At 42.1% G+C, this 15,651-nt stretch overlaps 1 protein-coding gene across 2 annotated transcripts; it reads left to right on the top strand.

The window, feature by feature from the left end:
* The first annotated feature begins 7,949 nt into the window (after positions 1-7,949).
* LOC130265572 (zinc finger protein 541-like) lies at positions 7,950-15,151 on the top strand. Of its 2 annotated transcripts, XM_056514723.1 has the most exons (9): positions 7,950-9,349; positions 10,550-10,599; positions 10,761-10,900; positions 11,344-11,447; positions 11,998-12,073; positions 12,401-12,489; positions 13,028-13,111; positions 13,951-14,114; positions 14,575-15,151. In XM_056514723.1, the coding sequence occupies exons 1-9, from the start codon at positions 9,026-9,028 to the stop codon at positions 14,669-14,671; spliced, it is 1,128 nt and encodes a 375-aa protein (XP_056370698.1). In that variant the 5' UTR covers positions 7,950-9,025; the 3' UTR covers positions 14,672-15,151. The 2 variants fall into 2 exon arrangements, with proteins under 2 accessions (XP_056370698.1, XP_056370699.1); XM_056514724.1 differs by lacking the exon at positions 13,951-14,114.
* The last annotated feature ends 500 nt before the right edge of the window (positions 15,152-15,651 follow it).

Here is a 15,651-nt window from a genome sequence, read left to right as displayed (position 1 = left end):
CAGCATGAAGTATTCTTCTTGTTTTCCTTTGCTCAAACTTTATTCCCATGCAGAAAAGGTACTCACACTGGAGCGTGTGGATACTGAGAAGCTGTGATCTGGTGAAAAGCTTGAACAGAGAGAGAGAGAACTTTTCCTTCTAGAGATAGAAAAAAGAAAACCCTTGCTTTTACACTAGAACAGCTCATCCTTAAAAACAAAACCCCATGAACTAAATGACCCATGAAAAAAAGCAGTTGTGGGAAGACTGGTTTTGTCCATGGGAGGGTTTCATGTTTCAGGTTTTTAGGGAAGACTGCTACTCATGAAAATTGGAACCATGTTGGAAAAGTTCATAGATAACTGTCTCCCATGGGAAAGATGCCATGGCATAGCAAAGGAGACTCCTCTCTCTAAGGGAACTGAAGAAAGATCTTTAGAAGTAACAAACTGACTAAAAATCCCATGTTTTGTCTCCCTGCACTGTTGATGAGAAAGAAAGAAGGGCTGGGGGGCTGGGGGGGATAAAAGGTGTTCTAAAGGTTTGTTTTATCTTCTTTTCATTCTGTTAATAAATTTTTCTTTCTACCTTTTAAGTTTTGAGCCTTTTTTGCCCTTAAAGTGTTTCTTCCCAATGTTTCGTCAACTCATGAATCCCATTAAAGTGTTTTCTCCCCCCTCCTCTGCTTAGCTATAGCAGAGGAGAATGAGTAAATGATTTTTGTGGGGTCATTGGTGTTTGGCCAGCATCCAGCCTCTGACACACATTCATTTAACAGCTGACTTTTGAAAAATCAATTGTATCTTACTTGCATACTCTAAAGGTGTGCAGGCACTGAGCAAGCAGTGGGAATGGACATAGCTTTTCAAGCGCAAAGCTGTAAACTCAGCATCATTTGAAATGCCAGACTTATTGCACAAAGGGTCATATTAAAAAAACCTGACTTTTTTAAATAAATAACTTGTCCCTCTGAATTTTCCATTTGACATATATAACAGGTTGTAAATCAGATCCTTAAAAGAAAAAGCATTGTGGTAGAACTGAAAAAAAAGCTACCCACTCGTTAATTTCAGAGATTACTTTTCAGATGGGGCAAATTCTGGGTATGAAAAATGACAGATTTCAGCATGCAGATTCAGGCTGTCTCTGAAGGAGAAACATGAATTGTTTGTTAAACTTGTACCTGCTCAGGTTTAAAGTCAATTAGAAAAAAGTCTACTTAATGTTAAAAATGCAATAATTGTTCTCTCCTTTCAGTAACAGTAGCTCAGTGCACACTTTCAAGACAGAAAGTATTGTTTCTTTAAAGCATCACTGATCTCTAGAGGAAAGGATTTCAACATTGATTCAATTTTGTACATGATTCTTTATTAAGACAGATTTGTTTTAAAGAATGGCCATGGGAGATAGCAAAGGATACAGGTATGTCACTAAATTTGGTTGCTGGAAAGAAACAGAACATAAGAAGCAGATTAATTGTTTTATTGTGACCCTGATCTGTTATTTACAACAGTGTTCTAGTTAAAGTCTTTAAAATGTTACATTACCAAATGTTAGTTTGTTCAATGGTTGATACAAGCATCACTGGAACCATATCAGAAGTGGGGGAGAATTCTCCATATCTTTTCTGCCTTTGAAAAAATCACTGCATAGAAGGAAAGCAAAACTGCATTATTAGCTCAAAAATGTAAAGTTCTTCAAGAGGTTACATGCTAAAAAAGCCCTGCAATTCATGAGGAAGGATTTTCTTAGTAGGGTCACATCACTTTGTCCCCCATTTAAAATAAATGAATAAATGCTTTTTCTCTAGTTTTGAAATATGTTGTGTACATTAAATTGCAGAATTAGCTAAAGATGTCCATTAATCTCCATTCCGGCCCATTGCCTTTATTTACCATGCAGCCTTTTATGTCCGTTATAAGATAATTAAAAATGACATAAAAAATGTTGTTATATGGTGATAAACTTTAATATGATCTGAAATAAATAGGTAAAGAAATCTGGAACTTCATAAAAGTGCTTGGCATTAAGGGTCATGGCACCAATGCTGAACTGCTGTTGGTAAGCACACTAAAGTGGAATCACTATTCCCTATGAAATACCGGAGTACAAATGTGCAGCAAGTTCTATCCCATACTTGAAAATCCAAAGCTCAGAATAACCTAGAAGCTGTAAACAGTAAATCATAATTTTAGTAAACAGAGATCTGAAGTGTTGGAGAGAAAACATGCAGGTCCATGATGAAAAAGTCTGGCCTCTTGTCACAGTCTGAGGGTCTCTTATTGCCCAAGACCACTCAGATGGACATAGGAGGGTGGTTCAAGGCGCAGGGTATTCTTGAAGCTGCCGAAGAAAGACTGCAGGAGACAGTCGTCTGGTCTTAAGGTCTGTTTATTGTTTGTTATCTCTAAAGTGTTCTTGCTCGCGAGCAGCAGTCTGGTCACCTCCATGTCCAGGACAAAAGTCTGCCCACGAAAGGCAGGACTTATCTTTTATACCCTAAACTACATATTCTATGTTTACAATATCTTTCCAATACTACAATATCTTGTTACTATGTCCAGTTTTGTCCCCAACCAATCTGTGATTCCCAGCATCCTTCACCAACATGGAGAATAAGAAGAAGAAGAAAGAAGACACCACACCCCAAATCCTCCATCTTGGCCTTGTGGCTGATAATATCAACAATCCCAAAAATTACCTTTTCTACATGCTAACCATCTAATTCACACTCTAGTTTCCCTTAAAGGTTGCATTTCTTCTCTGAGAGAAGGCAGCTGTTCCCATGGAGCTGAATCCAGCTCTCGGACCCCCTGGCCCTATTCGGGGGTCTCTCAGGGGTCTGACAGGGGGGTTCTCGCACCCACAGAAGGTCCAGAGGGACTCCCTGGACCCCCACAGCCACTGACAAAGTGAATGTTTTACCAAAGATATTTTTGTTTTTGTCATAAGGATGAAATACATGATACTGTTAGCATTTATGTGGCTGAAGAGTTATGGATAGAGTATATACTTAGTGCAGATATATTAAACTGGGTTGTCAAATTGTTGGAGTCAGTGAGTCAGAGGTCTCTCTGAAGAATTCAGAGAGAAATCAGAGTGCAGGGATTGAATTAAAGCCTTTGGATGGATTGAAGTATATTAAGCCACTAACACATAAGGTAGAGGTGTAAGTTTGTTTTAGGATAAGTAAGTGATCAGTAAGTAAGTTTTAGTACGAGTTCCAGTGCTTTTAGTAAGTGAAAGGTTTTAAATGCCAGAATAGCAGTGTGAGTTCTAGTGAAGGTTGAAAAACATACTAGTGTTTTCTGTGGAGGCTCCAGGAGCGTAGTCTTAGACATAACAGAGCTATAGTAAGAATACTGCTTACATTTTTCAGATAGGAAAAGATAGACCATATGCGCATTTTATACATAACCTGACTTGTTAAGAAACTAGAATTCTAATAGGTTAAGGATTTGCAGTCTGAGTTTGTGTCTTAGCTTATTGGGAAGATTCTATATAAGAACATGCGTTGGGGAGAGCTGGTGCTTTTTACCACTGCTATTTGCCATTGTTTTTTGCCATTGCTTTTGCTATCAGTTTTTGCTATTGCTTTGCTTTGCTCTCTCGCTGCCATCATCAACACCCAAGAAGAAAATAGGAGCTGCTGCAGCAACATCAGTTTCCTGGGACCTTGACAAGAGCAGTTTCTACTTCTATCTGGGGCTTCATACTGAAACTTAGCATGGACTTTAATGTCTGTGACTGTGCTTTTTGAGACTGATGCACCTTTGCAATAAACAGCTTTATAGCAACTATTAGCTGCTTTGCTTATTTAGGAAGAAAAACTGACAAAGTTGGTGCCTAAGAGCACCACAGGTCTACCCTCACACCAAATTATTTCAAATGTCATAAGGTACCATTATTTCTGTGTGGTATAGCTGTAGTGCATGCAGAGTGCTCAGTTCCAGCTTGTGTTCTCATAGAATAAAAAACATTTAGAAGTATGTGTATACTACTAAAATACTGTGAATCAATGCAAAGCAAGTTTTCCCCTTAGAAAATTCCATCTCTCTTATAGTAAATGACTTATGAATTAAAGACTTATGAAATCACTGAAATAACTGCAAACTTTTCAAACCACTGAAAGTGCTGGAGTACATCCCATAACAAGGTATTACAAATTGCTAAATAACTTTCTTTGATAAGTGTCATGGAATTTTTAGCAGAAAATAAGGTTTGATTTTTTTTGTCTACTATTGTATTATTAATGTCTTAGATTATCTATATCTTGACAGTACCAGCATAGTCTAAATAGTCTAATAAGTGGCCAGAAAAAGATGCTATAATAAACTATTATTTTTGTTCTCAAAACACATTTTCCTTGAAAGCCCTAAACTCTTTTCCATTTTTTCATCATAGCCTTTGATAGGTGTGTCTACCAAACACACCTCATCATACATGAGATGCCACTTTTATTAAAATAATTTTAAACCTAATTTTTAAAAAGTCACCAGAAGCTATATGATCCTATTGGTGGAAAGAAACTCACTTTGAAACATGGCACCAGCCTGTTAAACATCTCTTAGAAAATGTACAGAGAAGTATATTCTTAGACTCAAAGGAATTAATATTTTTTGACACAAACTATGGCTGTAACTCAAAATCACTTATTTTTTCATGCTATATAACTCAGAAGAAAATCCATATTTAAAATCAGTGAAAATGGGAATAATAAAGAGCCCAAAAGAGATACAGGACACAAAGTGCAGAATTTTGAATCAAGAATAATAGTTGTGTGGGATTTCTATTCCAAAGAGTAATTTCATTGTAAAACGTTTTTTCTTTGATTTGCAATAATCATAATAACAGATTTAGGATGCTGTACACTTTCTGCTTCATGCCGGTGCTGTGAGATTCACTTAACATTTGAGTAATATTTAGCAACTAAATAACATTCTTCCTATTTTTGTGAAAGGACATCTATTAAAGCATCACAGAAAGGCTGAGAAAGTGCCAACAGCAAAACAATATATTTGGTATTTAATTCAGATGAAAATTTATGTGAAAAATGCAACATAAGTACTCCATCCTCTTAGCAACTATCTGGGAAATGTTAAGAAGCAATGTAGCTTCACTCAGATGTCCCATCCAAAAGATAAGCTTGGTAATGATTCTGTCAAGCATTTGCAATGAAACATAAAGTGAAGTAAAAATGTTAGAAATACACAGTCATACTGGCCCCCTTTCTTATCCACCTTAACACCTAAAAGCCCTTAGCAAGGCTTTCATCATTTCATGGCTCATTTACTGTAACAACCTTTCCCTGACTAATCCATTTTTCATTGCACATCTCTTCCCAGAACGCTGTTGCTAAATTCATTTCCACTTCAGTTTTGCAGCATTATATGAGCTCTCCCTTCTCCAATATGTCCTGTATGAAGTGGGGCCTGTGTAATCATTGACATATGAGGCAACAGTACTGGTGAATTTTATAAAAATCAAAATGTTCCGTGAAACAGATAGTACTGAATTTGTGTTGCTTGATTAATTTTCATGTCACAGTTGTGATCTGCATTAGCTCATTCTGATTTTTTGCTGTCTGTTCATCTTTGCAATCCATCCTCCATAAATTTAGAGACCCTGAATTTTGCTTTTTAAAACACAGCATTGAAATAACACATAAAAATAATTCCCAATGCCTTTGAAGGTTGCACATTTCTGTATGACATGCCATGAGTAAATAGTTTGTTTGCTTTTTAATGACTGAATGCTTTTATAAACTTTTTGTAAGTGACTGCTTTTAAAAACTCCTATCACAGAGAGTTATCTTTAAATATGTCTGTTAAAAACATGTTTCCCAAGGTTGTATGCCATAGATAAATACTTACTCTTGTTTTAAGATTTGAGCAATTTTTAATTTGAGCCTGAGTGAAAACATCTTTCTCCTCTCTCTCTTTGTATATAAATGTGTGTATGTTTCTATGCATTGTATTTATATTGGTTAATTGTATATGCCACAGACTGCCACTTGTGCTTTTAAATTCTAGACGTTGTTTATGCTGGCAAGAATTGGTGAGCAAATAAACTGAATATTTTGGACCCAGATACCTTACAGGATTGAGGTCCGTAAATTCCATTCCCTCAGTATTTCTGAAGACATCTTTCCTTCAGGAATTTTGTGACAGTGTTGTCCATGTTTGTCCTGCCACAGCATTGTTTCAGTTGTTCTATTGTGTACGAACTTACAAATTAACTTTTAGGAATTGTTTAATTATTTAATTTTTTTAAAAAATTAATTATTATTTATTTATTTAATTGTTTAATTATTTTTTTATAGTTACTCAATATTCTGTGGATTAACAGAGATTCAAGAAAAAGAGAACTAAAGTCCTACTATACATTTAAAGTTGAAGAATTCACCACGTATTTTCACTGGTAATAACATCTTCACATTTACAAAAGAGTAAGCAATTGCCATTCCATGTACCATTGAAATAGGTCCTCCTTCTTTGTAACATTTTGTAATAATACCAAAACATCCATTATCTATACACTTAAGGAGTCATCTGCCATCCTTTACTATTCTAAACAATAATGTTGTATGTGGCTTGGAGTGTTTTAATTCATTTGCTTATTGCTGAAAGAAACCTATATTCTATAATCTTTCCCAAATTTATTATGTATGAACACAAAGTCATAAAAATATAAAGAAATCTAACTGCTGCTTCCAGTAGATAAATTCCTCCACCTATTCTGTGTCCCCACACAACTATCCAAAATGGCTTTCTAATTAAAAATGTGGTAAGTATAACAAATGTCCATGTCTTTTTCTTCCATATAATGTTATTCTGTATTATGTTACTAGCTTTAGCTATGAAATACGACTGAAAATTAGTTCTAGCTAATAGCAAGCTCAGTTTTTAAAAAGCAAAGACAAAGAATTGGAACACTAAGGATTCCTGCTCCAATCTCTCTGAATTACACTGTGCTCAGAGAAATTTGAAATAAGAATGGTTGCTTATATTAATAATTTTTATTTTATGTAACAAAGAAGCAATTCCTAAGGACTTAAGGATTCCTTGCAAAGGACTTTGAAGCCCTTGGATGACTACTGCCCAGTGACTCTCCCTTGTCTCCTTTATGTGTTATGGTGCGTGACAGGAGAAGCATTAACATTCAGGAACTGTCACTGGAGATAGTGGGATACAAAAAACACCCCTGCAAACACTGAGTGCCTGTTGAGGTTGAAACCATGGCTGGCCTGGTAATCTCTGTCTCTCTGCTGGTGTCAGCTGCACCCTTGCATGCCAGCAAACAAAGTGGATGGCAATAAAGTTCCTCAGGTATTTTAATATATCAGCAGTCTGCAAGTATTACATACCTCACAGTTTAATATTATCTCCCCATTAAATCCCTCAAATTATACTCAGATGCCCCAAATTATACTTGAATAACACAACAGAGATGTGATTGCAATTACTGCACTAATTGGCTTAGCGAGGGTGCCAGGCTCCATATCAGTAATGAACTGAAATAACAAAATACGTACCTTACAATTATTTATTGGATAAATAACAACAATATACAAATCATAAATTGTAAAAGGGAAAGTGACATGGGAAATGCACCAACAGCTACAACACTGAGGAAAATACTTTGATTTCACTAAGCAATTAAGCTGAGTAAAATTACAGGACAATGTCAAAATATAGAATTTTAATTCTTTAAGCATTTTCCGACAAAAAAAAAGCAGAAAGTTTTCTGTGGCGACTCTTGCTCCCAGGAACACAGCTCATGGCTTCCCTGGAGCAAAGAAAAGCACTGATGATCCTCTGGTTGCACTTCATGTAGGGAACTACAGGGATGGCTCCAGTGAGAAGCTGCCAGAATCTTCCCCAGGTCTGATTCAGACAGTGGCAGTGCCATCTTGACTTTGAGATGAATCCACTGCTCGGCAAGGCCAATCCATCATCAAAGCTGGGAGCATTTCTGGGATAATATATTGAAGAAGGGGTGTGGGGGGGAAATAAGGTGCACCCACAGCAAAAGAGGAGATATGGTTTATTTCTCTTTATTCTGCTCTTGTTGGATAGGCAATAAATGAAACTAATACCCCAAGTTTCTTATCAAGCAGGAAATACAGGAGTTTCACACCTTAATTTCACTTCTCTGGAAGAGGGTACAAGAGGAAAAAGGCACTTCATTACTTGGACATAATTCCCTCCTTCTGGAACACAGGGCTGCATGAAAACCTGCTGTTTTTCCAGCCATAGTTATCTACAACTCAAGGATGAGACAAGTAGAACATGCAAAGTATTTACTAGGCAGCATGCCACTTTAAAAATATTGTCCCCTCCATTTGCTGGTGTGTGTGTGTGTATAACAAGCAGCCTGGGAAGGAAGCAAGACTGGCTTTTGCCTAACATTAGGCAGAAAAGCAGTAAACCCCACTGGGATTTGCCATACCTGGGACATAAGTATGAAAACAAATGAGAAGACCATTGGTGTGAAAAAGAAATTCTCTTACTGTTAGTCTCCTAGAGGAATCCAACAGGCTTTTGATATGAACATTTTGCTCCTTCAAGGGAGTGGGAAGAAAGACCTAGGAATGCTGCATCAACTCTTTGCTAAGGAATTGCTGGTGGGCTGTCCCTGTCATTTCCCCTGGAAAAAATCCTGTATCCCCAAGTTTCAAGGAATGAGTGTTAAGCTGAGAGACCAGTTTAGGACCCCAAAGAAGGGAAAACACCAGGCGACATTATTAGGCACCAGACAATTTAGAAAGGGGCAGCACGAATGCCTCCACTTTGAGAGAAGGCTTTGGAGTTGGGTCTCCACCGAAAAACTTGCAATCTCTTGCTCCTCTCAGAACCAAAGGAGAGCCATTAGCATGAGTCCTTCTGCCTCTCCAGTGCAGGCAATGTGGTCTGGGTTCTTTGACAGAGCCAAGCTCATGCAATCTTCAGCTGGAGGCACCTTAGAGAGAAGCACAGAGGAGAAGACCCAGAGCTGCCCCTGCACTGCTTTGCCCTGACCAGAGGACTGACCACAAGCGCCCCAATGGCAGGAAGGTGCTCAGAGCAAACTTGCACCAGAAGCAGCAAAATAGGCAAAGGTGGCCCATCCTGTTTGCATCCCCTGGGCACCCTGGGGTTCTACATGGAATGTTGGGCTGTGCCCGTAGCAACCGGCGTTGTCTCCTCCTCCTGCGGCCGTTGGTGGAACACTGGTGGAGCAGCGGTGCAGCAGCAGCTGCAGCATCTGCTCCTGGGTGTTCCTGATCACACACCTTCTGGCCTCAGCGCCAGCTCTGGCCTCTGCATCCACATCCTCATCTCCTCATCAGCTGCCAGACATCCCCACAGCACTTTGACACTCCCCAAGGTAAGGAAATCCCTGTTTGCCCTCAAACTACTAAAAGAAAGGTACGAGGCTCCAGCTGGATGTCCCACCAACCATGACACACATGGTCTGTGCTCACTTTCTCCAGACCAGGTTACACATGACAGCAGGCTCCAACTTCTCTAGGAATAATGATGCCTCCAGTTGAAATACAGACTTTTCCCTAGAGGACATAGAGAGCTGTCACGGGGCAGTTTCAGATTCTTGTCCACTGATGACCCAATTCAAAGTGCTGGGTACCCACTGAAGTCCTAAAACTATATTGCGGTGACCCCAAAAAAATCTGGTCCTTACTGAGGAGTTCAGGGCTTCAGTGTTAACAAATCCTCTTGGGCCCTGTCTCTGCTCACACTTCCTCCAAAGTTTTAAAACCACAAAGATGGAACTTCTCCTCAGTGATCCATGCTGTTCAGGGCATGCAAGCAGTTGGACAGTCTTGTCCTCCAATATTGGCTATCACCTACAAAAACCAGTCTGGTTTCAGCCATTCTTATGTACTTACATACTTTCCTCACAGATACATATTGCTTTGATATCTTTATGGACTTTTCTTCTGCCACCTACATTGGATCCCTTTTCTCTAGAGATATTGGTATACATTTGTTGATGTTTTTCAGTGCCTGTAGGGCTGGTTCTGCCTCTCGGTCAAAGGCAGCCATGCAATACCATCTTGTGTGGTTCCTCTCGAGAACACAATCATAGTATCACCACATTTTCTGGGTTGGAAGGGATGCACAAAAATCATGCACAGGACAGCCTGAAGAATCACATCCTGTGCCCAAGAGCAATGTCCAAACAATTCCTGAGCTCTGGCAGCCTTGGTGCTGTCACCCCTTCCCTGAGGAGCCTGTTTCAGTGTCCAACCACCCTGTGGATGAAGAACCTTTTCCTCATATTCCACCTAAGGCTCCCCTGGCACAGCCCCCATGCCATTCCTTTGGGTCTTCTCACTGGCCCCAAGACAGAAGGCAGCAGCGCATGCCCTCCTGCTTCCCCTCTTGATGGCGCTGCAGCCTGCTGGGGGTCCTGCCTCAGAAGTTCCAAGTGAAAAATAGCATTACACCAAACTAAGGGGTGTTGGGACAGAGGAGTTTGTGGTTTGCAATGCTGAGGATGAGAAGGAATGCTCCCAACACATGGCGGAAGAATGATTTTCATCTGCATTATTTTCATCTCTTTCAGGAAGAAAAGAGAGGCACCATGAAAAGGAAAGCAAGAGCCCACATTCGGCCGTGAGTTTTGCCATAGGGATTAAAGGATGGCAAACTTGAGGACTGGCCAGGAGCAGAACTGCTCTTTCAAAGTTGGCTGGGATTGGTTCAAGCCCGTGGGTCCACGGGATATGTCTCTTGACCACTTGCCTTTTTTACCTCCACTTCCTTCTTACTTTTAGACAAATCAACGTTGGCAGTGACTTTCAGGCTGAGCTCCCCGAGCTGCAGAGCAAACCGCCAAGTGACGATGAAGAGCCTGCATCCCTGGTCTGGAAGCCCTGGGAGGAAGATGACTCTGACATGGACAAACCTGACAGAGGTAGCTGTCCAGATTTTCTTCCACCCCTGAGAGATCTGGATGTGTAAAACCCTCCTTTTTTGGTGAAAAGGCAGCTTTGTGCACACTCTGCTCATCTCCTTGTCTCACCCATCTTCCCACGTGAGCGTGTTAGAGGCAAGGAGAAAGTTCTGTTGGTGCAGCAGAGCAGGAAAATGAACAACTTTCCTGCTCTCCAACTTGGTCGGGGCCATTTGCCACAGGACGAAAGGAGATCAGCCCATGCCTCCCTTTACAGAAGCTGCTTTGAAGAGAGAACCAGTACAACATGGGCCCTTGCTTCAGCTGCCCCTTTCCTTGCTGTCCTTTCCATGCTCTCCAACCTGCTGTGATATGCTCCTGTGCTTTCCTTCTCCCTTGTATCTCATCCTTTCCCCTTCCTTGGCTCAAGCCTGACTTCTGGTGGGATTTTGTTGTGCTTGCAGTAAGAGAACTGTTGGACATGGCCAGCTCCCGTGGCTTTCCCAAGGCAGCAGCTAACCTGGAGCTTGCCCTGCACTGCCTGCACCAGGCACGCGGCAGTGTTCCGGTAAGAAGTGGCTGTTTGGGCACAGGGAAGAGGGGACAGGGAAGAATTACTAAGGCCTGGCCACTGGGAGAGCCTTTCCTGGCTGATCTTTGAAGAAGGGTGCAAGAGTGCAGCTGCCTGCTGTGTCTCCTCCACCTGTGTTAGGGCTGACTCCAAATGGCTCCAGCAGGAAGAATGTCTCTCCTGGAGGCACTGGCAAAGGGTCCCGCAGCCTGCTGCCTTGCAAATCTCCTGGAGATCTTGGTTCTCTAAGACATTTTGGGGTGGACTGAGGGGAAATTCCCAGAAGCCTCAGGAAGGTGAAGTAATTTTGGGTGCCGGAGGAGCAAAATTATAGAGTTCGTGAGCCACATGCCACTCTTGGGGAGAACGACCAAAGGGCTGAGAAGTAAAAATGAGGGATTGGCAGCAAATCACAAGGTTTGACCCATATGAGATCCAGTGGAATTAATGCCTGAAGAGACAAAGTAAATGAAAGGCAGCGTTTACATTTCTCGGCTCTTTTCCATGTGGTGGGGGAGCTGAAGCCTTTTTCCCTTTGTTTTTGCAGGAGGCTCTGGAGATGTTGCTCTCAGGGGGGCCTCCAACACCTCAAGGCCACCCCTTGGCTGATTACCATTACGCAGGTAACCAAAGCAGAGCTTGTTCCTTCACTCACAGATGCTGCCGTGCCCTTAACTGCCATGTCAGGCGTTTACGCTTAAACGGGTAACACCTGCACAAGGTCTCGTCTTGTCAGGGGGCAGGGAAAGCAACAGCATCTAGTCCTTCAGCCTGACTTGTTTCCTGTGCTTTTTTCCCTGGGCAATGCCTGCTCTTGCCTTCATTACTTTCTGAGGGAGCAGACATGTGCACAGATGAATGATGGATGGTGCTGATTGCCTCTTGGCGGCCAGTGGGATCTACCTCAAGTGGCAAGAGGCATCAATTTACCTGCTGCTTTTTCTTGCCAGACTCTGTTAAATGGACACCTGAGGAGAAGGAGTCCTTCCAAAAGGCTTTTCACACCTATGGCAAGGATTTTCATCTCATCCAGAAGCAGGTAAAGCCACAGGACATTCTTTGCCCTAGCAGATCATCAGAAAGAAATGTTGATTATTTTTGGTACCAAATACTGCAATTCAGTAGCTCTCTCCTCCTATACAAAAAATATGAAAATAATAAAGATATGGGACATCCCTTTCCTGTGGATGAAAATCCTGTGTGAAAGTGGTGATTCTGTCTCTCCAGCCCTTTCCTCCAAGCTCTTTTGGAAGACACAGGTTTATTCTGTCACATTTGTCTTGTGCTTGTGCTGCTGCTTCCTCAACATATTGTCCTGGGAGGACTGGAGGGGAAAGAAAAGCTCTGCTGGATGGATTTGTTGTTGATCTGTGCATCACATGTGTTATGCATTACACAGCATAATACACGGCTTTCCACGTGGCATAATGCCTCTTTTACTCCATATTTATTTCATTCTATGCCCTACACAACTTACTCCATGATTTTACTTCCTCATTTAGCTCACACTCTACTTCTTCTCCAACGCACCCTACAGGATGGCCATTTCAGATTCCTCCTTTTTCTCTTCACAACAGATTCCAAGCAAGACCGTGGCACAGTGTGTGGAGTACTACTACTCCTGGAAAAAAGAACATAAACTTGCCCACACTCTTGCTCAGGTGAGTGGGAAGAATAGCAAGACAAGCCAGGAGGGTCAAGAAACTGGGAGAAGGCGACAAAACCTGCTGGCGAGCTATGTGAGATGCAGCTCTGCCAGGATCACATCGTCCCACGCCCTGGGAAAGGCACAGCAGATGCTGCCCAGAATCATTGCTGCTGTTGCTCTGAAATGGGGAATTCTGCAGCATCCCTTTGACCCAACAAAGCAGCAATTTCACCAAAATGGGCTTTGACTCGCTGTAGACTGGTTTCTCAAGGACTGGCACCCTTGCTGATGCCAATCAGATCCTTCATTCCACACTGCTTGCTAACATCTCCAATCCTGGCTGCGTTCATGGAGTTGCTGCAGATTTTCAGGGACCTTTTGGAGCATCCCAGCAGACTCCCAAAAATAACCTGCTGATGCTGTGGCTCTGCTCCAACCTTCCTTTCTGGCAAACTGGAATTTGGTTCACAGAGAGAGAGATCATTTGGGGGAATAGAAACTGGGTGACCATGGCTCTTCACTAATTGGACTGAATTGAATACCCATTCCCTAGGTATTTGGGGAGGAAAAATAAGGATAGAGAGATGTTAGGCAGCGAGGTATAAATAAGAAATGTAGAACTAAAGACACCCACATATTTATCCCAGGCCTGTGGGCAGTAGAAAGGAGGTGTTTTTTCCTCCAAGGTGCTGTGTTGACACCCCACTGCAGCCCACCACCAAATCCAGGCATTTTCTCAGCTCTTCAGGGTTTGCAGGAATTTACTTAAGCCAAGAGATTTTTGCGCTGGACACTCTGATTTCCAGCTTTGCGGGAGGAAGGAAAAATTGATGAGGATTCTTTGATTTCCAGACGGTGGGTGAAGCAAAGAGGAGCAAAAGCCCTCCAAGAAAGGAGCATGGGGAGACAGGCAAGAGAAGCCGCAAGAGGGCCCGCAACGCGGAGTGTCCCTGCTGCCAACCGGCCCAGCCGCCCCGTTCAGCGGGAGGCCCCTTTCCCTGCGGGCAGTGCCAACGGTGCGCAACTTCTTCCTCTCACTGCTCACAGCCCGGGCCCTTGAACTAAAACACACTGGCCCTTCCCAAAGGCACCACAGGGCAAGCCCAGGGCACTTGGAGGATGGCCCCTCGCAGCCGTGCTCAACGTACTTACAGCCCACTTTAAACCCAAGCAGCTCAGTTAAACCCCAGCATTCAGACTGAAACCTTGCCTTGCCCCAACAAGGCACAACTCATACAAGTAGAAATAGGCACACCAAAGCTTGCTTTGATGCTGCTGGTGGAATTCAAAAGAGAATGAGGCGATAAGGGGAAGAAATTAGAAGGAACTGAAACAAGAAAGATTTATGGTGCTGAAAAATTCACAAAGGTGTCTCAGCCTGGAAAGACAGAAATTCAGAGAGAAATGGAAATCTGGGAGTCTGATTTAATGGTGTGTATTGAATCAACAATGGATGGTTTGTTTCCTATCTTCCAGGCTGTTTGCAACCATGAAGGAAAGGAATGCACACAGGAGAAGACATCGCCCACGGAAGGAAGCAGAGCCTCTCGCTAAGAAGAAAAAACCAAATTAGCCCTGCAGCTCTCCAGGCCTAGCAAGAGTTAGCCATCAAGAGGACTAGATAGAAATAAGATGGTTTCTGAAGTTTTTAGGCTTCTTTATTTTTCTGTTTAGTTACTAGATAGGCATTTCTCTATTGATTAGCTAAGATTTGTTAGTATTATTAAAATTTGATTAGTAGTATTAGATTTATCCATAAATGTAAGAGATTTGGTATTGTTCGCTATGCTCCATCTTCTGTCATTTTATCTTTGTTAAGACAAAAGCTGCCTTGTTCATTAAACCAAAGTTTGTTCCATTTTGTCTTTCGTCTGTATGAAATCCCTCAAGCAATGATTGTTGCATTTGTTTGGTGTTACAAACATAGCATTCGCCCGGAGAGAAGAATCTGGGCACATGCCTCCTCCCGCAGGCTGAGCCCCTTCCTCAGCTGGCGGGACTTACAAAGGTGTGTCCCCTTTACTGCCAATGGAATAACGGTGGGGTTTCATCCTTTGATGAAGATCTCACCTGGGACTGGAAAGGGAGGCTTTGTTTAATTCAGGCAATGGGGTCTAAATGACTTGGCCTTGTCTCATTATGTGTGGAGGGATAAAAGCTGCAGGGTGTAGTCCTTTCTCTCACCCAGCAACAGAGCTTTGTTGAATTTTGGTGGACAGATGGACTTGGCCACGTCCAAGGATTTTTCTATCTTCTCTGATTCTGTAACATTAATAGCCAAATGTACTGCAAAGAAAGCAGTAGTTCAGTTCCAGTTTCTCTTGAAAGGACCAGCCTCCCACTCTGGGCCTCGACCAACCTCCTTAGCTGAAGCAAAGCGCGTGTGAATATTACCCTCTCACTTCTCACAGCTTTGGCATCTGCACCAAAGAAGCATCAAACTCGCCCCTTTAGCTGGCCCAGGAAATGGCATTGCCGGGCAAGGCTTTGGGAGCAGGGGCTGGGGAGCATGGAAGGACAGGTGGCAAGGCAGAGCGCAATTCCAGGCTGCTT

The sequence above is a fragment of the Oenanthe melanoleuca genome, chromosome Z, assembly GCF_029582105.1.
Source record: "Oenanthe melanoleuca isolate GR-GAL-2019-014 chromosome Z, OMel1.0, whole genome shotgun sequence".
NCBI lineage: Eukaryota > Metazoa > Chordata > Aves > Passeriformes > Muscicapidae > Oenanthe > Oenanthe melanoleuca.
Note: the sequence above shows the minus strand (reverse complement) of the source record. Positions and strands in the feature narration are given on the sequence as shown.